The 24,678-nt window shown below is 49.8% G+C and overlaps 2 protein-coding genes across 5 annotated transcripts in view; one reads left to right on the plus strand and one right to left on the minus strand.

Moving 5' to 3' along the window:
• Window positions 1-4,623: 4,623 nt before the first annotated feature.
• Window positions 4,624-9,246, minus strand: NCDN (neurochondrin). The gene is made up of 6 exons (XM_062014756.1): window positions 9,013-9,246; window positions 7,687-8,673; window positions 7,258-7,484; window positions 6,884-7,108; window positions 6,342-6,484; window positions 4,624-5,307 (listed from the first exon to the last, which is right to left on the minus strand). The coding sequence occupies exons 1-6, from the start codon at window positions 9,112-9,114 to the stop codon at window positions 4,871-4,873; spliced, it is 2,121 nt and encodes a 706-aa protein (XP_061870740.1). The 5' UTR covers window positions 9,115-9,246; the 3' UTR covers window positions 4,624-4,870.
• An 85-nt stretch (window positions 9,247-9,331) lies between these two features.
• KIAA0319L (KIAA0319 like) overlaps window positions 9,332-24,678 on the plus strand; it is a 31,514-nt gene continuing 16,167 nt past the window's right edge. For 2 of the 4 annotated variants that reach the window (XR_009820372.1, XM_062014753.1), the window contains exons 1-6: window positions 9,926-10,066; window positions 10,529-10,695; window positions 14,910-15,607; window positions 20,455-20,746; window positions 22,793-22,894; window positions 23,874-23,971. Coding sequence is in view for 3 of the 4 variants with exons in the window: in XM_062014753.1 (XP_061870737.1) it covers window positions 10,554-10,695; window positions 14,910-15,607; window positions 20,455-20,746; window positions 22,793-22,894; window positions 23,874-23,971 (1,332 nt within the window). In the remaining variant the exon portion in view is untranslated. Of the gene's footprint in view, window positions 9,632-9,713; window positions 10,067-10,528; window positions 10,696-14,909; window positions 15,608-20,454; window positions 20,747-22,792; window positions 22,895-23,873; window positions 23,972-24,678 lie in introns of those variants that run through there. The other 2 variants (XM_062014754.1, XM_062014755.1) reach the window with 2 other exon arrangements.

A 24,678-nucleotide genomic window follows, 5' to 3' on the forward strand; every position in this document is an offset into this window, starting at 1 on the left:
CTCCATCCCTCCCTCCTCCTCTCCATCCCTCCCTCTGTTCGGGCCCTCCCTCCGGGGCAGGGCGAGGCGGGCCCGCAGCACCGAGTCCCTGAGCACAGCACCGGGCACTGGCGGGATGAGCTGGGCGGACGGGGCGGCCCCGCCAGCGGCACAGAGGGATCGCGATTGACACCTTCACCCCCTCCAACAACAAGCCCACGCAGGCGGCTGCACACGCCCCACACACACGCCAGCGGGGCGATGCACCCGCAAGGTGATGCGCGGGGGTGCAGACAGGGACACGCACCGCGACACGCGAGCTCGGCACCCGCGGACACAGTGTCCAGGCTTTGGGGACCCGTAGCAGCTGCGGGGACAGGGGTGGGACTTCCCTGCGTGTCGTTTGCACAGGAGCAGAGAGCAAAGCCCTCAGCCCCTGCCGGAACCCGCCGTGATGCACCAGCGACATTAACAAACACCATCCCACGTTGCATTTAATTTCATTCCAGTCTTCCTGCCCCGAGCTACAGCTCCCTTCATTTTCATTTTCCCTCTGAATTCCCACAACTCGGGCCTCTTTGATTTCCAGGTTTAATTAACAATGCTCATTAAATGCATTTTTATTCCTTTCTTTTAATATTACCCTGCCACCTGTCTTTAGCAGGCAAGGGCTGATCATTTACTCCAATTTATTTCTATTAAAGGTGGCTTTTTAAGGGAAGGAGGAAGGATGTGTAAAGGGTGTGTAAAGGGCTGATCTATTCAGATCTCTTCATCCCCCTCAAATGCTGTTCAAGGACGTTGCTCCTCCAAGTTCTGTATTTCTGTTCCACCAGATCTGTTTCATTTGCTAGGAAAAAATTGGATTGGACATGCTGTATTTTGCAGTTGTGTTCCAGTTCATTCTTAACATCCCTGGTCTGGTCCATGTAATGTGGAGTCTTTATATTCATGTGAAAGAGGTGAAAGTGTTCCAAATGCAGGCAGGAAGGGCCGTGAGCCATCCTGTGCAGGGGATGTGGGCTGTGCACAGGCTGCTCCCCGGCAGCAGCTCGCAGGGAAGCTGTGTTTCTGCCCAAAAATGTGGCAGCAGAGGAAATCTGCAACTTCTGACAGACAAAGGGAAGGAAAAACAAAAGGTAAAGGTGCCACCAAACGTGCCAGGCAACTACAGCTTGTGGCAATGGGCTGGGGTTGGGGCAGCCTGAGCCTGGTGGGGCTGTGGGGCTGCCAGGAGGGTCTCAACTCCCCAGCCCAATGGTGCCCAGGAAGGGGACAAGGGATCTGACCTGTGACTGCTGCTGGGGGCCCTGTGTGTCCCTGCCACAGGTGAGCTCTGACTGCTCCTGTCCTCTGGGCTTTGTGCAGCCCCCAGCAGCTCCTCCACCCTGGCACTCTCTCCATTGGGAGCACAAGCAGCACCTTCCCAGCCCTTGGGTCCTGCTCAGTAGCACACTCAGAGCCCTGCAAGCACTCAAATGGTCCTTACAAGATGCTGAGCCCTACCTGAGTCTCTCACTGCTTCATCCCCTCTGGACAGCTTTGCTAAGAGGGTTTTCACCCACTTAGTGATGAGGACAAACTAAACCCATGAGCAGGAGCCAGCTGGTAAACCACCAGTGGCAAAAAACAACTGGTATTTTCTTCAACCTTCAGTGAGATCCCAGGTCTGTCACACTGGGAGCTGCACACACCAGCAGCCACCTGCTTCTGTTGCTGGTTCAGCAAGACCAGAATGATTGCTGGGGGTCACCTGAACACAAGGCAGCTCTCCACTGCCTTCGCTTTAGCCTCCCAGATGAAGGACCACGTGCACATCCAGCTCTGCTCACGTTTGGCTTTGCCAAAACATCCTTTGTGTCTGCTAACAGAGAGACATGACTATGCTGAGGTCCTCCAGGTGAGAGCTGCCCCTCAGCCCACAGCTGTGAGGAGGGGTGGCTGCTGGTCTGGGACAGGTGTCTGCCCCAGGGACCACTTGTACCCAAGCCAGAAATCTCTGAAAAACTGGTTTGGTAACAAAAGTTCCAAGTGTCCCTTCCCAGGGAGATCAATGTGTGTGTTGGCTTTTCCAGGTGCACACAAGGGGCTTGAGGCAGCAACCTCTGCTTTTGGGGGTCAGCAGTGAAAATCCCTGCTGAGCAGGGTGGTAAGGGCATGGAAACAAAAGATGAACTGGTTCTTTTACAGAAGCTGGGCTCCCATCAACACCTCAGAGTGATGTGAGCTGTTCATATCATATCCCACACCCCCTCCCCAGGAATCCAAGTGGGGAAGGAAGCTCCTTGCTATGGGCTTGGAGAGCCAGGCAGCTCTTTGGGATGAAGGACGAGGAGTGGGCAGGGAATGGGGCAGCCCCTCTTGCTGCTCAAGCCTCCCACTCCCACCACCTCTGCTGCTCCTCGTGGCAAGAGATGTGTAGGAGGGGGCTTCACTCAGTCCCTGCAGCACAGCAGGCAAATAACAGCCTCATGGAATACTTCATTTTAGTGCCAGTGCTTTTGGGGTGATACAAATCAACACTGGAAGGCAATGGATGCCATAGTTGGGGTTGCATCGTGACTTTTAAGCTGTTAAAGCAAAACAGAAGGTGCATCTGCTCCTCTGGGGTCATCTCCAGCTTGTCCAAGCCTTGGTGAACGATGATCTTGTTCCTGGAGAGCTCACCCTGCTGTTGCAAATGCACTGGGAGATAAAGCTCTGGCTTTGCTCTGGGTGTTGCTGGCTGAAGTCACTGTGGATGGCAGGGGATGGCAGGTGAAGCCATCACCCACCTTGCTGGCACTCCAGGGCTGATGCCAAGGATGCCACGTGCCAGTGGCACAACCTGCACTTGGGCTCATAAAGCTCAGAGAGGCCCAGGAGGCTGTTTGGACATCACCTCCCTCGTGCTGGGTTGAGCATTCTGGGCATGCCAGGGCCTGCAGGCTGGCACAAGCAGAGCCAGTGGAGCCCCTTGCATGGCAAGAGGCCTTCACCAGCTCTGGTGCTCTCCCCTCCTGAACATGTTGTGCTCCCCATTGTCAGAGCCAGGTGTCTCACACCATCCTCAGTGGAGAGGAATGAGCTTTGTGTTGTGCAAAGAACCAAGTGTATGATGAGCCATCAGGGTCTTTGGGAGGATCCAGCTCTGGCAGGACATGGATGGGCCTTCTCACACCTGATGGGACGTCCCAGCAAGGAGTGAGAATGAGGGGCAGGTGCTCCTCTGCAGGCACCTGCTGCTGGCCAAATCCCCAGGGTGTGGTGAAGGATAAATTGGTGGCCTCCTGGCTTGCTCCCAGGTAGCCCACCTTGAAATTAAGAGCCAGCAGCGAGAGGCTTCCAAGGTCTAGGCCTGCCCTGGTCTTGGGCAGGGTTCTGTGAGCCCAGTCTGGGTCTCCAGTCAGGTATCAGGGAAGTTTCTACCACTGCCCAGAGGGATGAAGGAGGCCCAAGGCAGCACTGCCAACCCAGTGAGCACCTTCCTCTCATGCAGTGTGGATCTCTGCAGGGGAGCCTGCATCCTTTGCCCAGGAGCAGAAGAGCACCCAGGGCTGGGTACAGAAGCAGGTAAACATTGGGAGGTTGGGGTGGGTTTTTTTCTCACAATGTGAAATGTGTTTCTGCCTCTCCCAAGGCCCTGCTGGTTCCCTGTGGTGAGGTGTTCTTGGCAGGAGGGGGAAGCTCTCCCAGCCCACACTCCAGCCAAGTTCTGCCTTTTCTGAGGCCAGGAGGCTCATTTGCCTCTTTGACTCACGTCACTGTCTTCTGGGAGCACCCATCTTTGTCCCAACTTGCATTAAGCTCTCGGGGCTGAGCTGGAAACATCAGAGACTCCTCCTGAGCAGCAGCAGACACCTCCTCTCTGGTGAGTGTTTGCTTCATAAAGCAGCGGGATAAAAACATGTATGAAGCGAGAACACTCAGCCCTCCTCTCCAGGCAGCTCCTCTCTTGACTCGTCTCTCACTCGGAGGATTCGCAGCCCCATCCAGCGTGAGTTTTGCGGGCAGGCTCGGAGCCGCCCAGTCTGGTTCCGGGCGAGGCTGCGGCTCCCACTGAGCTCCTCGACTGACACCTGGTGGAAAAGCTCCCCGGAGCTGCTGCAGCCAGAGCACAGAGCTCTGATCCGGCTGAGCCATCCTCCTCCCCTCCCCAAGCCCTCAAACCCTGTCCTGGCTGCTCCGGGTACCTCAGAACTGGCAGCTCAGGCTGCAGACCCAGAGCTTTAAGTGATTTCCTCACGTTGACCGTGGGGTTTCACTCCAACCCCTCTGCAGGGAGTGTGTTACAGGGCAGAACAGGCAACAGCAAGCGGTGCTGAGGTTTTCCAAGGGTGAATTTGGGGTGATGGACCAGTCATGGATGTGAGCAGGGGGTTGTCCTGCAGGATGGTGAAAGGGCTTTTGTGCATCTTCACCCCAGTATGAGACAGGTCTGTGCCAACTGCTCTAGGTGAGCTAAACCTGCTGCTGCCTTCTGCAGGCTTCTGTGTGTAGTGCCAAGTGACTTTACCAACCTGTGCAGAGATGATGACATAAAATACAGTGACATCCTGAGGGGGTAACTGTGCCAAAACTGGGAGAGCATGTTAATGGGAGGAGGAAACTACCCCAGGTAGAACTAAATCAATCCCAACTCTGCAGGAGTCTGGAAAAACAAAGCCAGAGAAAATGTCTTTACTAGAACAGGCTGGCTTTTAAAAAAGAAATGCAGACAGGAGGTTCATGTTGAAGTGTTCTGAGGCAGCAACAGTTCTGCACATCAGGCTGTGGACAGTGGAGATCCCTCTGAGCTCTGCTGCATCACTCCAGTTGAAGTTTGGTCATTGAAACAGGGAGTTTTGCATCCATCTGGCATCAAAACCAGCTCTGGTGCAGGTGTTTGGGCTCACCAGGGTGCTCTGGCTCTTCACTGCTCTGCCAGACACTGCTCCAGAGCTGCCATGCCGTGGAGGTTGGCCCACTCCATGCCATGGTGGGCCAGGATGACAGCCTGGCACTGCTCACTGGCTCTGCTCAGCTCCACCAACACGCCCTGGAAGGCAGCCACGAGCTCCAAATCCACCGAGGCCGGAGCCACACTGGTCAGTAAGTGGGAAAGAGCTTCCAGCCACCGTGCCTGGAGCACAGCCTGGGGCAGCCAGGGCAGGAGGGGCACACAGGCAGCCAGGGCCTGCATGCCCAGGAACCACAGCTCCCTGATGTCAGCCCAGGCGCTGGTGTAGGCAGGAGCCACGGCCATGGCTGAGCTGTGGCTGCCGGGCTCTGCGTGGGCAGTGTGGGCCTGGGAGAGGAAGAGGATGGCAGCTCTGAAAAACTCCTTGGCAGAACGTGTCTCCTGAAGAACTGGAGGAAAAAGGGAAACAAATGGCTTGATACAGAGCTTGCTCAGCCAAAGCAGGGAGCCTTGGAGGGGGCCTGGCTGTAGCAGGACACGCAGGGAGAGCAGAACATCATCCTCCTCTTGCTCTCAGCCTTTTGACCTGCTGAGTGCTTTGCATGCTCCCTGTTCCTCCAGGGTTTTGGGGCTCAACAAGGCCAAGTTCTGGTTGGGCCACACCAAACCCAGGGAATGAGCCAAGCTGGGGCAGAGGGGCTGGAAAGCTGCCTGGCAGGAAAAGACCTGGGGGTGTTAATGGAAAACGAGCCAGTAGTGTGCCCAGGGGGGCAAGAAGGCCAAGGGCATCCTGCTGAGATCAGCAGTGGGGTGGCAGCAGGAGCAGGGCCAGGATTGTGCCCCTGTGCTGGACCCTGGGGAGGCTGCAGCTCCAGGGCTGTGCTCAGTGCTGGGCCCCTCACTCACTGCCACAGGGACACTAAGGGGCTGCAGCGTGGCCAGAGCCGGGCACAGAGCTGGGGAAGGGGCTGGAGCACAAGGGGCTGGGGAGGGGCTGAGGGAATGGGGGTGTTGAGCCTGGAGAAGAGGAGGCTGAGGGGAGCCAGGAGCACTCTCTGACACTCCCTGACAGGAGGCTGCAGGGAGCTGGGGGTTGGTCTCAGTAACGAATGACAGGACAAGAGGAAATGGGCTGCAGTTGCCCCAGGGGAGGTTGAGGTTGGAGCTGAGGCAGAACTGTTTGCCTGAGAGGGGTGTCACCCCTGTGCCAGGCTGCCCAGGGAGCTGGGGCAGTGCCCAGCCCTGGAGGGATCCCAAAGCCGTGGAGCTGAGGTGCTGAGGGTCAGTGCTGGGCTGGGCAGGGTGAGGGCAGGGCTGGGACTGCAGCAGCTTCAAGGGCTTTAACAACGGAAACAGTTCTGATTCCAGTGACAGAAACTGGATCCATTTCCCTTGTCTGTGCTTTTTCCAGCCCAAACACCCAGACCTTGGTCTCTGCCCATGCACAGCAACACACAGCTTTGCCAGAAGGAACTCTTCTTACCTGCAGAACCTGCAAGGATCCTGGCCATCATCAGCCCCAGAGTGCAAATATTGGCTGCCAGAACCAGCTGATCTTTCTGGGGCAGCAGAAGTGGAAGATACTTCAGCAACGTGTCCATCAAGGAGGAAAAGGATTTGTCTTGCCTGGAGAGAAAGCAAATCCTGAGACTCATTCCCTGAGCAGAGCTAGAGGCACCTGAAACTGTCAAGGCTGGAACAAGAGGAGAAAGTCCTTTGGTGTTGAGGTGAGGGAGCCCTGGCCCAGGCTGCCCAGGGAGGATGTGGAGGCTCCTTCTCAGGTTTCCAACCCCATCTGGACATGTTCCTGTGCCCCCTGAGCCAGGGGAAGCTGCTGGAGCAGGGGCTGGAGCAGCTCTGCAGGGCCCTTCCCACCCCACCATTCTGGGATTCTGTAAATGAAGCACCAAAAATCAACACAATTGGTGCTGAAGGGCCAATATGTCTTTTTCAGCCCAGGCTCTTTCCCAATGCACCTTTCTCCTTCCTACTGACACTTCTAAAGCAAACTCCTGTGGCTGTTACCTGATGAGCTCTGGTGCAGTCACAGCCAGGTTAAGGAAAATGCCACACATAGTCTGTAGACTCATTTCAGTGCTTGTCAGGAGTGTCAGGGACTGGGGCTTGGAGATCAACACCTTCCACTGATGGAGGAAGTACTCACACAGCAGAGCTGGTGCCCCTTCTGAGATGAGGATGTCCCGGGGCCTGTCCTCTGCTGTTAAATGGCAAAAGCCAGGCAGCAGAAACCTGGAAAGGTAAAGAAACATGGAATATGAAGTAGCATGTGTCCATGCCCTGCATTTACAGCCAACTGTATTTGCACTGCAGGGAAAAGGGAACAAGATTTGAGCAGGTTTGTGCTAAAAGGTTTCAAGTCTGTGCTTAAAAATACCCACCTGAGGGCATCCTGGGGTAAGGCAGAGCCCTGGCTGCTGACCAGCTCTGGCTGGGGAAGACTCACAGCTGAGCTGCCCTCTTTGAAAAGCTTCTTGGCATAATGAAGGAGGAAAGGCAAGAGCTCACAGATTTCCTGCTTGAGGCAGGATGTCTCTTCTGCCATCCAGGCTCCAAGGATTCGAACAGAAGCAAATATGAAAGGATCTTGTAGATCCTCTTGTTTAACCTGCAGGAAGAAGGGTGCACATAAAAATGACACATTAGGGCCACTGTCCTCTCAAAACCACAGTGGGCCAAGATGTACATTTTGCCCTCCACAGTTGTGGCCATGAGCTGTTGGGCACCTGTCAATCATCCCAGTGAGCAGCTACCAGCCTCCTGGAGAAGCCCACAGAAATGTGCCCTTTTGTTTGAAGGCCCTGCATTACCTGTCTCAAGTAGAATATTACAGCTCCAAATGCCTCCTCCATGATCCTCATCAGCTGCACTTTCTGCACCTCTTCTAGCAGTGGTTTCTCTTCTCTCAGGCACTCCTGGATCCCCATCTCAATAAGGACATAGCAGGCTGTTACTACTTCTTTTTTCCCTTCCACCTCCAAGGGATCTGGCTCCTCCAGGGTCAGGCGGACTTCCACACAAGCCAAGTTCACCAGCAAGGCCAGGAACTTGCTCCCAGCCTTCCCTGCTGGGATCCACTCTGACCCACAGGCCTGCACAAGGCAGGCAGCCAGCTTCAGGGCAGGGTCTCTCTGTGACTGGCTGAGTTTGCTGCCCAAGATGTCAGACAGCCCTTTGTAAAGCCTGTGGAGGCACTCACAGCCCTGCAAGTCCTGTGTGAGGGGTGGTGACAGGGGGATGAAGTGAGGCAGAATCTCACACAGCTCAAACTTGGTGATATCTTCAGTCTTGACAAAATCACTGGAGAGCTTGCTCAGCACAGCCAGGAGGTGTGAGGCTTCTCTCTGCCAGCACTTCACCTCCGCTACGGCCAACAGCCCCAAGAGCAGCTTCAAGGCACGGTCAGAGCCATAATTGCCATTGATGTAGGCCTGGCACAAGGCAGACACAGTCCCTTTGGTCACCAACTCTCTGGGGCCCCTGCTAGTAGCCAGGACAGCACTCAAGCACTGGTATACATCATCAACCATGGATGTGCTGTCTGGACTGCAGGGGGAAAGCAGGATGTCATTGAAGGTTGGGATTTTGTTCAGGACCTGGGAGTGACCAGCTAACTCTGGATCAGTGCAGAAACATGCCAAGAGAGTAAGGCTCAGTGCCTGGAAGGTGTGCTGGGGGCAGCCATCCGGGGGCTGCCTGGAGGTGAGCAGACGGTTTGGAAACGTGAATCCAATCGCGTCAAAGATCTGGCGACGGGTCTTGGCATCAACTTCTCCAGCTCTGACTGCTTTGGTCACCTATAAGGCAAAGGAAAGGGGTGAGAGTGAGCATGTGCAGCACAGCAAAAGGCTCTGCTAAACCTAGAGGTTTGAATGGAGAAAATAAGTACCACAATCACTGACCACAGAGCTGGACTCTTGGTCTAAGCCCTGTCCCTGAGCATTGGGAGAGCACAGAGACGCTGACTAACCCTCAGCACGCCCGACCCGAGGCTGGGCTCCCTCTGCTTTGCTGATGGAAGCACCAAGGCATCGAAGCACCCGTCCCCGAAGCTCCCAGGGCCCTGTCGCTCGCAGCCGCGGGTTTCGCCTCCCCGCTGCCCGTTGCCGAGGCGCCGGCCCGCTGCGGGCCCTTACCAGGAGCAAGGCTGCGAACTGCTCGCTGTCGTTTTTCGCGTCTCTCAACACACCGAGGCACCTCTTCAGCGTCGGGTTCGCGTCTCTGGAGTCCGAGGCCATGACCCGAGAGGTCGGTTTTGTGGACAGGGAGTAAAACCCGGCGCCGCCGATCCCGGCGCCCGACCCCTTCCCTCAGCCGCCTTCTGCCCGGCCGCCCGCCGCCTCGCGCCGCCTCTCAGCCAATCCCCGCGCCGCTGCCTCGCCGCCGGCCAATCACCTGCCTCGTTGTTGGACAGTCCCTGAAGCCACCTCCCCCGCGCGGCCTGTGGGCAAATCACCTGTGGCTGCGCGGCCTCTTCTGCCGCTGGCTGCGGGGGGGGCGCGGCCCGGCCCGGCCCGGCCCCGCTCCGCCAGCGCCGCACCCCGCCACCTCCCGCACGGCGCCCGCTGAGGCGCTCTCGGTTCCGGGGAGAGGCGGTTCAGCTTCCGGGTGAAGGGGTGGGCGGCGCCATGGCCGCGGGGCAGGAGGCCGCGCTGCCCCCCGGCCCGCCGCGCTGGAGGCCCGGTCCCGCCCGGCGCCGGGTGCCGCCGCCCGCCTGAGGCCGCCGAGCTCGCCTCGCCTCGCCATGCGCCCCTGGTACGTACCCGCCGCTGGCTCGGCGGCGCCCCGGCCCGTCCCCGGGGGCACTGCGGGCGGCCGTGGGTCGGGCCCGGGGCTGCCGCGCTCGGCGCGTCCCGGCGGCCGGGCAGGTGCGAGGCGGACGCGGCTGGGCGCTGCCGACGCCCCGGCCCCGAGTGAGCGCGGCGTGAGCTCTGCTCGTCCCGCGTGGACAGACCCCCGTGAGAGCGAGGGGCTGGCGAGGCGGGGGGCGGCAAGTTTCCGTAACGACCTGTTGGCTGAAGAGCTGCGGTTTCACGTCGCCCACCGCCGAGTTTCCCCCCCGTGTCCGTCTGTGTCAGGGCTCTGCGGCTCAGGCTCTGCCGCCGGAGCTGAGCGAAGCTCCCTGGAGCAGGGGTGAGCACTAAAGCAGTCAGGTCTGTGACCGTATTGCCTTGAGGATCTGTAGAAGCGGTGAGTTTAACTCCTGCTGCCTAATGGGGCTTCGTTACTCTTTGAAAATAGATAATACTAGTTGTTTCTCAACGTTTTCATAGCCCATCACCTAGAGCTAATTTAACATATGAGGCTGTAAAAGTGCTTTGGAAGGGCTGAGAAGGAGTGTCAGTGCTTTAAGTGATCTTTGCCTTACAGAGCAAAATACAGGGCAAACCAGGTCTTTAGCTCCGTGTTTCTCAGCATGACTGTGTTGTTGTTTGTCTGTTGCTGGCTGCTACCAGCCAGTACCACTGTGCAAGTGATAACATCACCAGGCAGATGTGCTGGGTTCATCAGTGCCTGTGTTATTCTCATAGTGCTGCCTTTTCCTCTGCAAAACCTTTGTGCTCTTCAGGAATGTAAACTGAATCTGTGCAAGAGCATATGGATATCATTGCCAGGGAAGGTGTTGTGTCTCATATCTTAATATGTTTCTAGAACCCTGCTGCTGTCCACAAAGGCCATGGAGAAGAGATTGGAAGCAAAGTTCAGCATTAGCACCCGATTCCTGTCACGACACTGCCTGGGAAAACCTGCAAGGGAGCTGAGAAGTCTGCAGCTGTTCTACCTGTGTGCTTGCCTGTGTGCCTTGTGCTCCTCAGCAGGTGACTCTTCTGGTCTCTGTGGGACTGTGTCTGTATTTTTTTAATGCTATTTATCCCTCTCCTTTAAAATATTCTCAGAGGAGAGTGAAACTCTTTGCCACTGGATGTTGTAGCTGCTTTAAAAACCAAACAAAACCACCCTTAATAGTTACTGAGCTGTCAGAAGGGTTGGAGAGATGTGGGGTGTGAAGGGGGGCTGTAAGGCTGCATTGCTCTGACAACCAGCTTCACTTTTGAGTAACCAAGTGGGTCTGTCTGTCCCACAGCTGCTGTTGTGCATCTCCACAGGTGGTGCTGGCTTTCAGCACTTGCCTGGATCTGAGAGAGCTTTCTCTGAGCTGAGAACCTTTCTTTTCAGAAGGAAACAAGTTCTAATCTCCAATACTCAGAGCAAGTTGGGAAGGCAGGAGCACTTTTTTCCAGCTCTCCCATGTTTAACACTCCCCAAACCCAGTATGTCAATAAGCTGTGTTTGCCTATGCTTGGTTTTTTTTCACTCTCTTGTTCAACCAACCTCCTGCTGCAGGTAAATAACAGAGTTTTGAGCTTCTGTGGAAGTTTCCACCTGATGGATACTGTGCTTTGTTTTTGAAGTTCAATTCTGCCATTAAGTAGAAATACTTCAGTTCCTCTGAGTGTTTTGAGGCCACGTCTTCACTGGGAGCTGGTATTTTCCCTGTGTGTGCACATAGCATTCACCAGATCTTAGTGGAGAAAGTTTCTTGGGTGCCTTTATTCCCCTCCTTGTCCAATTTGCAGCGAATTACAGGTTTGAAGCAGGGGTGAGCTCAGCATTTACCAAGCTGTGTGACATCTGCCAGCAGCTTGCTTTTTGCTGGAGGGTTGCAATACCTTCAGTGTAGCAAGACTTGAAAAGGGAGTTGTTTTGCTGTGTTTCTGGGTTACATGAACATGTTGTCTGGGCTGCTGCAGCATCTCTATTGTTTCACTGGGCCTTCCTGGCTGCTGAGTGACAGATTTGATTAAGCCAATAAACTGTGTGAGCTTAATTGGCTAATTTAGAGCCTGGAAAGACGTATTTGCATTCCTGGCCTTAGCCAAGGGGTCTCAGGACTGTGTGTTTGGATGGTGGGTCAGGTGGGTCGTGTGTTTCCTTGCAGACTGAACATCCTGTGTGGCATTTCTTGCCTTCAGTAAGATCTTGGCAATCTAGAGCTGGAGCTGCAAGCCCTGTGTCTGTCTTAGAGGGTGCTCCACTGAGGGCTGGGTCTGTTTGAGAGAGTTAATACCATGAAGGCTGATGCATGTGTGGAAATAAATACATGTGATGTAGTTACCCAGAAGCAGACACTTATTTTCCATTGCAGAGTTTTTGTTTGGTGTCACTGAGGCAGCAGTTGGTTCAAGTGAGGGAGGGTTACAGCTGCCGGGACATCAGCGTGGTCACGCGCCGTTACGTAAGGGAGCTGTGTTGACATAACTGGTTACGTGTGGCAGGTTTAAAAAGTCCACAGAGATCAAGTCTTTAATCATTAATCTGATATCAGGAGGGATTAACTGCCTGAGCAAGTCTGTGAACCTGATCTTTATTAATAGAAACTGCTCTTGCCCCTTCCATTCCCCTGCTGTTCAGCAGAGCTGGGAGCTGCAGGACCAGGGCAGGGACTCCCAAGTTCCTGAGAAGTGGGTTTTGTACACTAAGGAACTAAAAGATATGACAAAAACATGAACAAGTGACTAAGCACACCCACTCTGTGTCTTGTGACTGGTAGTGTGCTGAGCTGGGTGGATTTTCCTGGCAGCAAATCTTTCCAGAGATGGGAACCAAGGGTATAAACTGAGCTCTTCTTTCTGCCATGGTATCTAAGAGTTGTCTGAATGCATAATGCCCACCAAAGACCATGGGACTTGCTTAGGTGAACATCAGCATGGTTCTGGGGAAAATCTACATCTAGAATACAGGGCTGGTGTGCTGTGAGTTGCCTGTTCCCTTCTGTCCTTACTAAGAGAGTTAACTAACAGAGTTTTAAACTATCCATCTACAGCAGTTTAGAAACCATATTAGCTAATTTCAATTAACCATGGTTAATTAGCAGAGTTCTGGAAATGAAATCTAACCAAAATAGAGTCCAAATCCCTCCATCTTGGTTTAGCAGTGAGTTCAATGAGCAGCAGAATGCTCACAGCATGGTAGTGTTGTGCCATCTGGGTTAACTCATGGCTCTGGCATACCTGGGAGATGTTAATGGGTGTTCAGGTTCAGATGAATAAATATAATACTTTGGTTACATGGTGATTTTTCACAAGAGACATCTGCTCTGGGAAGACTTTTCTCTTAAACATCCTCTATTCTGTTTGTGCCCCTGTTCTAAGCCCTGTTGAGCCAGGGCTGACATCTGGAGGGGGGGGGGGGGGTGGTTGAGCACTGCTTGAGGAGGAGGGGAGGGATTCAAAGGATGTGGGAAGAAGCACATTTCCTTTTTGCACAGGCTTTATTAGAGACAGTGCTTCACCTTTAACAGAGAGTGTTATTTGATCTTGTTTTCTAGACTAAACTGAGTCTGAAGAGAGAATTTCCTCTGGAAATTCACAGCAGTAGTGTTATTCCTCCCTTTGTTACTTGTTTCTCTAAGTCTAGAGTGTGTGTGTGTGTTCATCCACACACTTTTTGTGTGTATATGCACTCCCATCCTCTCTCCTCATTCCAGGCCTCTCAGGTTAGTGCCAGGTGCCTGTCCCTGCCTGAGCACAGCCCTGTCAGGCACTGTCAGTCCAAGCACTGTGGAATGAGGTCAACTCTTGCCCCAGGCAGCCAGGCTGCCTGTCTGCTTGCTCTCCAAGGAAGTGCTGTGTGTTGATGAAGCATGACAAGGATGGTGATGATTTTAAAGCTGCTGATGTCAACTTCTCTCTCTTGAACATATGCAAGGTTTCACTGGCATGTTGCAGTTGGACGTTGCTTGAGTGAAGAGCTTCCCCACCTCTGCACAGCTGTGGGTTCAGACACCCACAGGGAGTTCTGGTGCCCTGTGACTTGGTTACAGATTTCAGATGAGTTTTCTTGCTGTTGCTGTTGACTCTCTGGAGCCTTGTCTTCAAATTGCCTTTGCTGAGCTGGCTTCACAAGAAGTTATAAATAACACTTTTGCATCTTGTTTTATGGTATCTGAAAAACAAACTTCTCTTGGTGATGTGAATTCCTTTCTTGCTGTCAGCAAATGGGGATCAGGGTGTTATAATTTAAATTCAGACTTCTTTATTTCAGGGGAGTAGAAAGCTTACTTTTTGTGTTGTGTTCAAGAACCCCACTCTCAACAAGCAGGAAGCCAGATCTGAAGCACATTCTCCAGCTGCACTACTCAGAGTCCAGACACATAGTTTGTGAAGTAATCTTCCAGTGACCTATTATCTCTTGGATGCTGAACACAGCACACTGTAACAGTCCCATAGGTCATTAGTCTATTTTTAGGGGGTCCTTAATCTTCAGAGCTCTGAATTTTGGAAGCCTTTAATCCATTGATCCTTGCAAGTAGTCTAATTTTTCATGTGAAGAAGAAGAAGAAAATCCATATGCAAAGCAGTTGCTGCTTTAGTTCTGATCTGAGATCTGAAGTTACTCAGCTCTTGAAAAAGAACACGTCTGACACAATTTCTGTTGCAGAAGGCACTGCAGTGGAGTGGATGGGGAGGATAAGTCTTGCAGACCTCTGTTCTAGAAGATGTAACAACCTCTGAAGTGGAGCAATTTCAGTCAAAATAAGTGACTGAGTGATTCAAAACTCAGCATGGAAGAGCCTGTGTACTGTGAACCAAGCCAGTGCCACTGTTTCCAGAGTGCTCCTTCAAGGCAAACCATGGGCAGAGAGACAATGCTCTTTGCTGGTTAGAAACTGCACTTGGGATTCCTGAGTTTAATTTCTGGCTCTTAACTTGCTGTGTAACCTCAGCCTCACTGTTGAGGCTGTACCTCACAGTCTTCTGTGAGACAGGAACGGTTCTGTTTTCACTTCTTTTGTTGTAGATGATTTTAGCTCCCTGAGTATCAAAAAAACTGGTAGTCCCTTTGGTGGGAGATGCAGGCTGATGCTTAAAGTCTTGTGTAAGTACTGGCTAATGAGGCCAGTTATAGATTCTGAGAACCCTCTGGTTTACTCTCCTGAATTATTCCTAAAGTCATTTTCACAATGGTGATGAAAATCTCTTGTCTACTGCTTTAAGAGTTTTGATCATTTATCTCCCTTTCTCTCTCTCAGATGCCAACTGGAACAGATCTAAATGTGAGCCAGGGAAGATCCTGTTTGGTGGCCGTTTGAGATCGTGGGCAGATCACCACTTACAGCTTCTGGAAGGATTTCATACTCTGGGGTCCTGTCAGGCTGCTTGCTGCCAGAGTCCCACCTGTGATGCCTTTTGGTTTGTGGAAAACATGTGCATCCAGGTGAACTGCACCGTGCCTGGCACGTGTCAGGCAGACAGGACTGGCTTTTCTGACTCAGTTTTGGTGTTCTTAAAGAAATCCAGAAGCACAGAGCACTTCTTGAAGTTACAAACAGAAGGTGACGTGAAGACACAGATTCACAAGTGGTTAAACTGGGGCATCCCTGTCCAGAGGAAAAAAAGACTGAGGAGGTCATTCCAGCAGCAGAGCTTGGCAGGTAACAGGGTAAAACTCCTGAAAAGGGATATAGCAGCAAGGGTCAGCAGTGAGGCTGCAGCCAGAGCGGGAGGCAGCACATCTAGGAACAGCCGGAGCGAAGCAGAGCTCTTGGAGGATCAAGTCCTGAGGCGTTTGGTGGCAGAAAGTCCTGTTCCTGAAAGCCATTCAAACCAAAAGGAAGACTCACTGAAAAATGGACAGAATGCAAGAGAGCAGAAAACCAAAAGCTCATTCCCTCCTAAAAGCAATAATGTGAACAGATCAAGTGATGCAGACAGTGTTGGCTTGACACAGGTAAGTGTGATGGCTGGGGCTGCCTTGGACAGCTGCCACCCTCCTGCTCAATCCTGTTTTATGTAGGTTTTGACTTAAAACTGCCTGAGTTATGGGATTCTTTCCTGGATGCCTGTTTTCAGCCTCCTGTCAGCAAGGCAAGGCCAAGGGTAGGAGGGGTTTTCCCCCCCCCCTTCTCCTTAGCTGGGATAAACTGTCTTTGGGAAGATGAGGGGGGATGGAGGTCATGGTAATGCTTATCCTTTATAATCACACAGCATACTTGCCAGCTGAGAAGGAAAGGTTGGATGTGATGTTGATGGGAAGTACCTGGGAGATGCAAAATCTTCTCTGTAAAGGTGCATTTTTAGATCCACAAAACAAAATAAGCTGATTTCTTTTGAGTGCTGAATCGAGGCTGTTAAATAACTTATTATATAGGCTCATGCATAGAGTTTCCAGTGTGCTTTCATGTCAGACTGCCTGCTTGAGTTAGGCTCTCAATGCCAACTTTTTTCTTCTGTATTTGAAGACCACTTCAGTTTCTCAAATCCTTAAAAGCTTACATTGGTACTGATTGACTAAAATCAGTTTAGTCTCTACTCCAGACACATACAGTGTGAATCTAGTAAATCTAGATGTTACTCTTAAAGAGAAGTTGGCACCTTTGAGTTGTGAAATGATGGCTGTGATTTTTAAATCTGCAAATAGGTTTTTGAGCCTTAACACACAAAAACATGGTGATGGTGAAATAGGTGGTGTGCCTTAAATCCCTTTTGCCATGTTTCTAGGACTTGGCACTGTTGAAGCCTGATACCTTTTCCTGTAGTTACATTCTTCTTCTGGAAACTTGACTGAACTTCTCTCTCTTGTATTCAAATCTTGGTTCCAGGTAGGGCTGTGACTGGTCTGAGCCACCACCCTGCAGAGCAGGATGTGGAGAGCAGCCAAGGGACACTGCTGAAAGCTTCCAGGCAGCCCAAGTGGTGTATGAAATCACACACTGAAACTTCACAAACAAAACCCCACAGCATTTAGGGCTGTCTCAAGATCTCAACTTTCTCTCTCCCCTGCAGTATTGCAACATTTCCACCCTGCTTGCTCTTTCCTCCTTTTAATAGCTCAGACTTCCACAGCGACTCAATTTTCTCAGCCTTTATGCACGAGATGTCTCTGCAGCCAGTCTGAAATGTCTTGTCTTGCTCTTGGGGTTACTAATTGTTTTATCTCCCTGCTTCTTCAGTTTGCAGCATTGCATTCTGAGTTGCTGTATTTTTTGCTGTTTGGTACCTGCAGTAAACTAGTTGCAAATATTAAATGACATGGGTTAATCAGCTTCTGGAGTTTGCTGAGTGTCCAGGATTTCCCACCTTTAGGAAGGGAAATTAAGGTGCCCTGTTGGATGGGTGCTGGGGAAAGGGTTTTCTTCACCCTACCAGTTTTTGCTGATAACAAAGTCTGTATCTCTTGACCAAATGCAGGTTCATCAAAATAAAAGCTTCTCACTGAAATCTGTTGTCTGGGATGGAGTTCCTGGCAGTCACATTTTTGAGGTTTAGGATAAAGTTTTTGAGGAGGAGATAGAATTAAAAAGTCCACCTTAACAGGAAGATTGAGCTCAAGCTGGTTCTACCCAGCCCTGGGCTAATTCCTTGATTATTGAAGCATCCAACTTTCACAAGCAAAATCTAAGGCAAGCTATGCAGCTGTCCTTGCATTTCTGATCTGAAAGCAGTTTAATTTAGGCCAAGGATATAACATTCAGGGCAGTATACTTGGGACTTGGCCAGCCTTTGCAGGAGGGAGATGGGAAAGCAGGGAGTTAGAGAGTCACACAGTTCTCTAAGTTGAATTGGTTATGGGTCAAAATAAGTAGTTACACCCATGCTGAAATGGGTAGAATTTCACCTGGGGTAGGTCTGATCCAGTGCGTGGAGCTCACGGCTTCAGCAGGTGAATGCTCTGCATTTAATCCTGGATCCTTTAGGAAGGTGGGTTGGAAGGTGAGGAAAATAACTCATTACTGCTTGCAAAGCAGTTCATACCTGGGGCCATCAAACATCTGAAGTGGGAAAGGACATTGGAGGTCAAAGGGACTCTTAACTCCTCTCTGAAAGAGGAGAAAGAAATTAGTGTGCATATTCTCCTCTTCTGTTGATGAGCATTGGATGTGTGGAAGGCAAATCCTTTACTCCTAGAGACTCAGGGAGAAGTCAAGTGCCAGATTTAGGAAAACATTGCCTCACTCAGTTTGAGTTTTCCTCTCACAGTTCTGACAGCTCCATAGCCATCTGCAATGTCATTTGCTAATGTGCAGCTGGGATTAATTTGTGGTTTTACTGTATCCATGCTGTGGAACCAGGGATGGGTGAAGGAGCATGTAAGCCACAGTGCACCCTGCTCATCAGCCTGGAACTAAGGAAGATAAATCTGTGCCTTTTCATTAAGTTGAGTGACATTTCCCAGGCATGATTCCCCTTTTTTTTTCCCCTGCCTTCTTGTAGAAATACTTGTCCAGTTTTAAAATATTGCAATGTATTGAACAGCCAATGTGGAGAGCACTGCTGATGAGAGGGGCCACTGCAGCACTGCAGCAGCTCTGCAGGCAGTCTGGGAAAGGCTGCAGCCTTTAAGCAGCTTTTGTTACAGCAGAGCCAGAGAGCTCATCCTGCACTCAAAATTCTGGCTGCAGTTGGCCTCAGCAAGCCCAGTGCCTGACTCTTGCTGTTGTGCTTCCTGCTAGTGCTGGGTGCTTTTTACCCTATGAAAGAGGAGGAAAGGTCTCTCTTCACAGCCAACACTGACTCTGTGATGGTTTGTGATATTATGAACACTTTTGGATCTTGAGGGTCTTCACAAACGTGGCACCTTGAGCCCTGAGCTCTTTGAACTAAGCTGAAAAGAGCCTCTTCTGTAAATTCAGACCAGACTTAGCAAAGTCAGGCCCATTTAAGTTAAAAAATACCAGAACATTCCAGAACAGAGATGTTTTTGGTTTAAATAACCCAGGTTCAGTGTGGATTCTGATGCCCATAGCTGCTGGAGTTCCATCTCACAGATGTAGGACAGTGATACCAGGTCACTTGTCCCAGGCCAAAGGCAGTCAGGACTTGGAACTAAAAGTATCTGACATTCCTGCATTCACTCAGGCCAATATGCCACTTCTCCCTGTTTTCTAAGCTAATAAGACAGGACAGCTGGCAAACTTCTAGTCTCCTCCTCATTTATCCCCAAGAATGAAATCTTCTGTTGTTTGCTTTAAAGAATTCAGGGTTATGGAGCAAAGATAAGAAATGTCTCAGCTTGCAAACATTAGAAGCATTTTTGTCTGTTATGTTGCCCCAGGCAAAGCTTATCTAATTCAAGCTCTCTGCAGACATTTGGCTGTCAAGTCATCCTGAAGACTTCTGGAAGGAAGAGGATCTCTCTTAACTGTAAAGTTGGTTTGGTTGGATTTTTTTTGAGGCATTACAAAGTGAGTCCAGGAAGCATCTGGCTCACTGAAAACCTTGCCAAGCAAAGTGGAGATTCAGCTGCTGTGCCCTATGGGCAGATGCTGCTCTGCTGTGGGTCTTTTGTCACCCATCTGGGTTGATTCTTGCAAAAAGTGGTTTCACATAGTGGTATGAAGTCACAGAGACTTTGTACCCCTAAAGAGTCTATCTCAAGTGTCCCGAGTTCCTGCCTGGCTGTTCCTCCCTTGCTGTGCTCCCTTGCTGACTTTATCTTAGCTGCATACATGGTTAAAGGGAGTTGGACAAGCCTCCCATACCTTCATTGCTGCTCCTGGCTTGGCTGGCTGCTCATGCAGCACAGCTTTATTTTTACAACTGCCATTTGGTGTTTTCTGAAATCCATCCCATTTACTGACCAGGGTGTTGCCCACCACGATCTAGAACATCTTTGCAGTTCCTATTTCCTGGACTGAATGCCAGCAGCTTGATGTAAAGGCTTGAGGATAGTCTTCCAATATGAGCTTCACTAGTAGGGAGTAGTGGCAGGCATTTCTGCTCCAAAATACTTCCCAAGTCAAAGAGGGTAAGTTACTCCATTCTAAATATTTAGCAGATGGGCTCAAAATAGAGTCAGCTCCACCAAATGTGCTGCACACATGCACCTCGTGGTGGAAGGTAAACTGTCAAGAGTATTGCCTGGCCAGCTAAGAACTGGAATGGGGCTAGGTACTGGAAAAGGAATTTTCTGATGAGAGAAAGGAAATTGTTCCTGCCACTTTGTTTGTTTTCAATAAAGTAGCTCATCCTGTATGGATGTGAGCAAAGTTTCTGCTCAGCTCCCTGCCCCAGCAGCATCTCCTGTGGCGTGCATGCAGGGAGCTGTTTGTGTCAGGTCACCTTGCTTTGAAGAGTGATTCTGAGATAAATATCCTCTTGCTGCAACTCTTCAATTATTACATAAAAATGCCATTGCAATCCTCCTGCTTTGTGCTTGCCAACTGCACAGCCTTAGAAAAAAGAATACATGGCCAAAATAAATGGTCCAAATGAACCCCAGACCCTGGTCCCTCTTTTTTTGTTGCTCTCTTATTTCACCTCTCCATTCTTTTAGCTCCACTCACTGCAATTCTGAACCTAGCTCTTCTGTCATGTTTGCCCCATTAATAGCCATGTTGCTATAGGTTAATCTATAGTCTTAACTGGTGTTCATCTGAGCTAAAAATGGCCAATCTGCTCTGGAGAAACAACTTGGAAGAGAGAAGAGGAAGCACTGAAACATCCTGATTCTGGGAGAAACAAACCAGGGAGTTTTCAGTCTCCCTAACCAGAGGAGAGGAAGTGCAACTTCCATACAGCAAAACAAAACTGACACTCAGTGCTCAAGTCAAACTAAGACAACTTTTTTCTTTACAGATCCTCCCAGGAACATCTGCACCAGAGCCATCACTATTGGCTACATTCTCCAATCCTGTAGCACAGGGCTTGACAGCCACAGGGAAGACTGAGAAGCCTGGGCAGCCAGATGATGCTTTGGTCCATCCTCACTCCTCAGGTGTGTTGCCCACAGTCAGCCCCATGCTGGTGAAAAGCACAATGAAGATGCAGACAACTACTTCTGTACCAAGTGGAGTTCCCCCAAATGGCAGTGTTTCTACTCCCCAGACCAACACTGCTGTATCCCTGAGCACTGCTGCCACCACACCAGGTGAGAACATGCAGCAAATGTTGTGATCTGGGCAGGTTTTGGTGACAAGCCATTGCAGCATTAGAAGCTTTCAGGAATGATGATCTCACTGTAAAAGCACAGAGATAACTGTTTCAGCTCATGTGCCAGTTGGACCCCATGAGCTCCTGAGGCCTGAAAATGGGTCTTGGGCATCACAAATCTGAATGTGGCCATTAGTTCTGTTTCCAAGAACACCTTGGAAGTGATGGAGATATCTTAATTCTCAAAGTGAAAGCTGGTGCAAGGCATAGTCCTGTGAAGCATTCTTTCAGGAGTCTTGACACACTGTCAAGTTGAGCAGAAATCTTCATGCCTGCCCAGAGTGGGGTGATTCTTTTGTGTTCCTGAAATGTCAATGCATGGGTCAGCCATGGGGAACAGCCTACTTGGTCATGTTTTGCTTTGCAGTAAAGTGATGTTTCTGTTTTTACATTGGTATTTCTTAAACTATTGAAAAGATATAAAAGCCAAAATGCACTTTGGACAGCTCTGTTCACTTGTCCAGGCCATTAGCTCCCCCTGTAAGGATGCACACATACAGTGAGTACTGTATGCTGGTGATAGAACTCATTTAATCTGGTTTGCTGAAGTACTCACAGCTGAATTTCCTTGGAGTTTAGGGTTCCTTTCCCTTACAAGGGAATGAATGTAAAATGTAAAGGAAACACTGCATCCAAAGACATTTTTGGCAGGAAGCTCATTGGATGTTTGTGCTAACAAATGAGTATTCTTACCCCAGCTAAAATGTGAACAGATATTTTAACCACCTTCAGTGGCTTGTGTTGGAAAAGTAACTTAGCCAGGGCCTCCTTGTTTTGCAGAGTAACACAAGGATGATGTGAAGGGTGGTTTTTCTGAGTAGGGGTTTGGTTTTTTGTCTGTTTGTTTATTTTGGGATGGGTTTTTTTCCCTCCTGAGATCAGTTTTCTTTTTGCTTTGGATCTCTTTACAGCTGAAAGACTGACAGAGTTATAGTATCCCAAGATCTGGAGTAATTGAGAGGGGAGAAGAAAAACTGATGAATGTGCTTTCTTGTAGTTAACTGGTTAGTTCCAGTAGCTAATAAACATATGGAAGAAAGTCCAAATGTTCAATGGCATTTCCCCCATCTTTTTTAACTGGGATTTTTGTGCATGTCTTTGACAGGGTCAGACTAGGGCAAAGCAATTTAAACCCTTGTTTTTATGCATAAGTCCCAGGCCAAATAATGAAAAGACAAGAATAAAGCAAATAGGATAAGAAGACCATGAGGAGGCTGAGAGGTACTCCTAAGAAATGCAGTCAACTCTCTGGTTACATGAATGCAAATAACAAGCAGAAAAAATGTCACCAGCCATAGTTTTCAAGTCTTTACCCTGTTGTCTTTAAACACAAGCTGTATGTTAGGGGTTTATTGTAAAGGGAATGGTAAGAAAATTCTGAACCAGGGATTGAAAAGACTTCAATAAAAGGCAAGGGGATGTGTTTTGAGTTTCCATGCTCAGTGTGGCAGCTATGCAGTTGTTTTAAAACCAAAAATCTCTTAGCCCCCAAGCAGTTGTTCAAAAAGAAAGAAATACCATGGATTCTTCATACATTTGTCAAGATCTGGAACTGCAGTTTGGTAATAACAGTGCTTGTGTTGCTGTGCTGTGAGACTGCAGCTGGCTTCTCAGCTGAAAAGCTGTCAGGTAAAATCCTGCCCATCCTGCTGGACCTGGGTGAATAGATTCCTCTGTAGAGGGCCTGAGGGTCACATTGCAGCTCTTCAGAAAAGGAGCAGGAGCTGCACAGTATCTGCAACAAGAGACTGATGGCTGAGTAATTTGGGGCTTTCTTAAAACTGTAAAACTCCATTAGTGCTTTTGCATTAACATCAAGATTGAAACCTAAAACAGGAGCTAGACTGAGTGATGGAATGTTTACAAAACACAGCCATTTGGAGCTGGTTTTTACTCCACAGACTCTGAAAACAAAGCAGTTTTTATGTGTGTATTTCATTGTTTTTTCCTGATCCTCTTTCAATTCTGTGTTTCTCCCTCTCAGTTATGAAGGAGCTGGTAGTTTCTGCTGGAGACAGCGTCAAAGTGACTCTGCCAAAGAATGAAGTACAACTGAATGCATTTGTGCTTCCTGAACCACCACCTGGTAAGGTTTCCCTGGGCATTCTGCTAACTGCTTGTGATGGTGAAATGGCAAACAGGCATTTTATATGTCATTAAATAAGGACAATCTTGGAAGTATCTTTTTGTCAGAGAGAACTGTCCTTGCAGAAAACAGCAAGGCATAAAAACCCTGGAAAGTACTCCAAAGGCATTAGATTTAGGAGATGGCATGTTCTCCAAGTGGTATGTGAGGAAGCATCTACTTGTGATGCTTGCTGATAAGGTGACAAACTGTCTTTAGCAAATGATCTCTCATTTGGTGGACTGAAATCTGAGTTCACAGAATCTTAAGGGTTGGGAAAGGACCTCAAAAGATCATCCAGCCCATCCCCCTGCCAGAGTAGGACCACCTAGAGTAGGTCACACATGGACTCATCCAGGTGGGTTTGAATGTCTCCAGAGAAGGAGACTCCACAGCCCATCTGGGCAGCCCAGAGTTGGGGCTGACATGCTAAGGAACACTCCTCTATACACTCCTCATTTCCTCCATGCAAGTTGTTCACAGGTATTTGTGAAGTTGTTACTTATTGCTCTGTGCACAATGGCAGTGGGGGGCTGCAAAGGAGAGCCAAGCATGTTCCATATAGTGCAGCAACAGGGATAGATATATTCCTCTTTAAAAAACCTGACATTATGTTGTGACTGCAGGATTTGAGAGCCTGATAAGACTTTTCTCTCCTATCATCCTGAAACTGTGATTGTTCCAAAGCTCTTTAATGACTTAGAGGCTGAAAGATGGGTTTTGGCTCCAGAGTAAATGTGTTCAGAAGCACAGATTGTCTCTTTTCCTGGGTGTATTCCCAGAAATCTGCAGCCCAAACTCCAAGCTGTCTCATTTCTCCACAGTGCAGCAGAATGTGCCTTGTAAATGTTTAATACCTTTGCTTTTCTTTAGCATGACAGGAAGGGAGTCTTTTAGTAACAAACATCTGGACCTGGTTTTTGGTGTGTTTCTTTTTAAGGAACCACTTATTCCTTTGAGTGGGAACTGATAACTCATCCAAAAGACTACAGTGGAGAAATGGAAGGGAAGCACTCCCAGACCCTAAAGTTATCTAAGGTAAAGCTTTTGCTGCTTCTTATCCTGTTGTATTAAATGCCAAGTGGAGAAGATGGGGGACCCTGGCAGCCAGGAAAGACTTGTATGTGATTTCAGGATGAATAGGAAATTGCTTGATGGGCAGGCAGCCAACACTGGACTGCAAACCCTCTTCTAAGTCTCTTATGAAAAGAAGATTGATTTGACATGAGAGAAATTGATTTCAGGATCTAAAGTCTGCCTACAAGCAGTGTGTCAAGCCATACAAATGGCACAATTTAACATTAACAAAGGCTTGTGAATATTTCTGCTACTGAAACAGTGGTTGTGTGGTTAGGTCTGAAGCCTTGTAGTACCCACTGACAAAGGGACTTGCTGATTGCATTAAGGTGTGAGGTACCTCCTAGCATGTCCCTGGCTGCTGCTTTTAGACAAGCTCTAACAGTGGAGGGATTGACAGTTTCTGCACATGAGGATTCTTAATGAGGAAATGGCTTTAAGTGCTGTGTGAATATACAGTTCTGTATTTGAGAGATTCCTTTGAGCACCTTGGATTCTGCTGCACTCAGAGGATAAAATCTGCAGGCTTTAGTCACAATAGCACACAGAGAAAAGCCCTTCCAAAGCAGGGTTTCAGCCTTTTGGGTATCATGATTGTTAGTCCTTCACACTCTCATCATGGTTCACTAGAGAATGATGAAGAGGTGACTGCATGACTCCTGTAACCA

This window comes from Colius striatus, chromosome 24 (genome assembly GCF_028858725.1).
Source record: "Colius striatus isolate bColStr4 chromosome 24, bColStr4.1.hap1, whole genome shotgun sequence".
NCBI classification, from domain to species: Eukaryota; Metazoa; Chordata; class Aves; order Coliiformes; family Coliidae; genus Colius; species Colius striatus.

Excerpts from the sequence above, each read along its gene's own strand:
- NCDN (XM_062014756.1), bottom strand. The coding sequence starts at position 9,114 with ATGGCCTCGGACTCCAGAGACGCGAACCCGACGCTGAAGAGGTGCCTC. Across the intron at positions 7,485-7,686 it reads TAATATTCTACTTGAGACAG|GTTAAACAAGAGGATCTACA; the intron begins GTAATGCAGGGC and ends TTCTTCCTGCAG. Across the intron at positions 5,308-6,341 it reads GATCCTTGCAGGTTCTGCAG|TTCTTCAGGAGACACGTTCT; the intron begins GTAAGAAGAGTT and ends TTTTTCCTCCAG.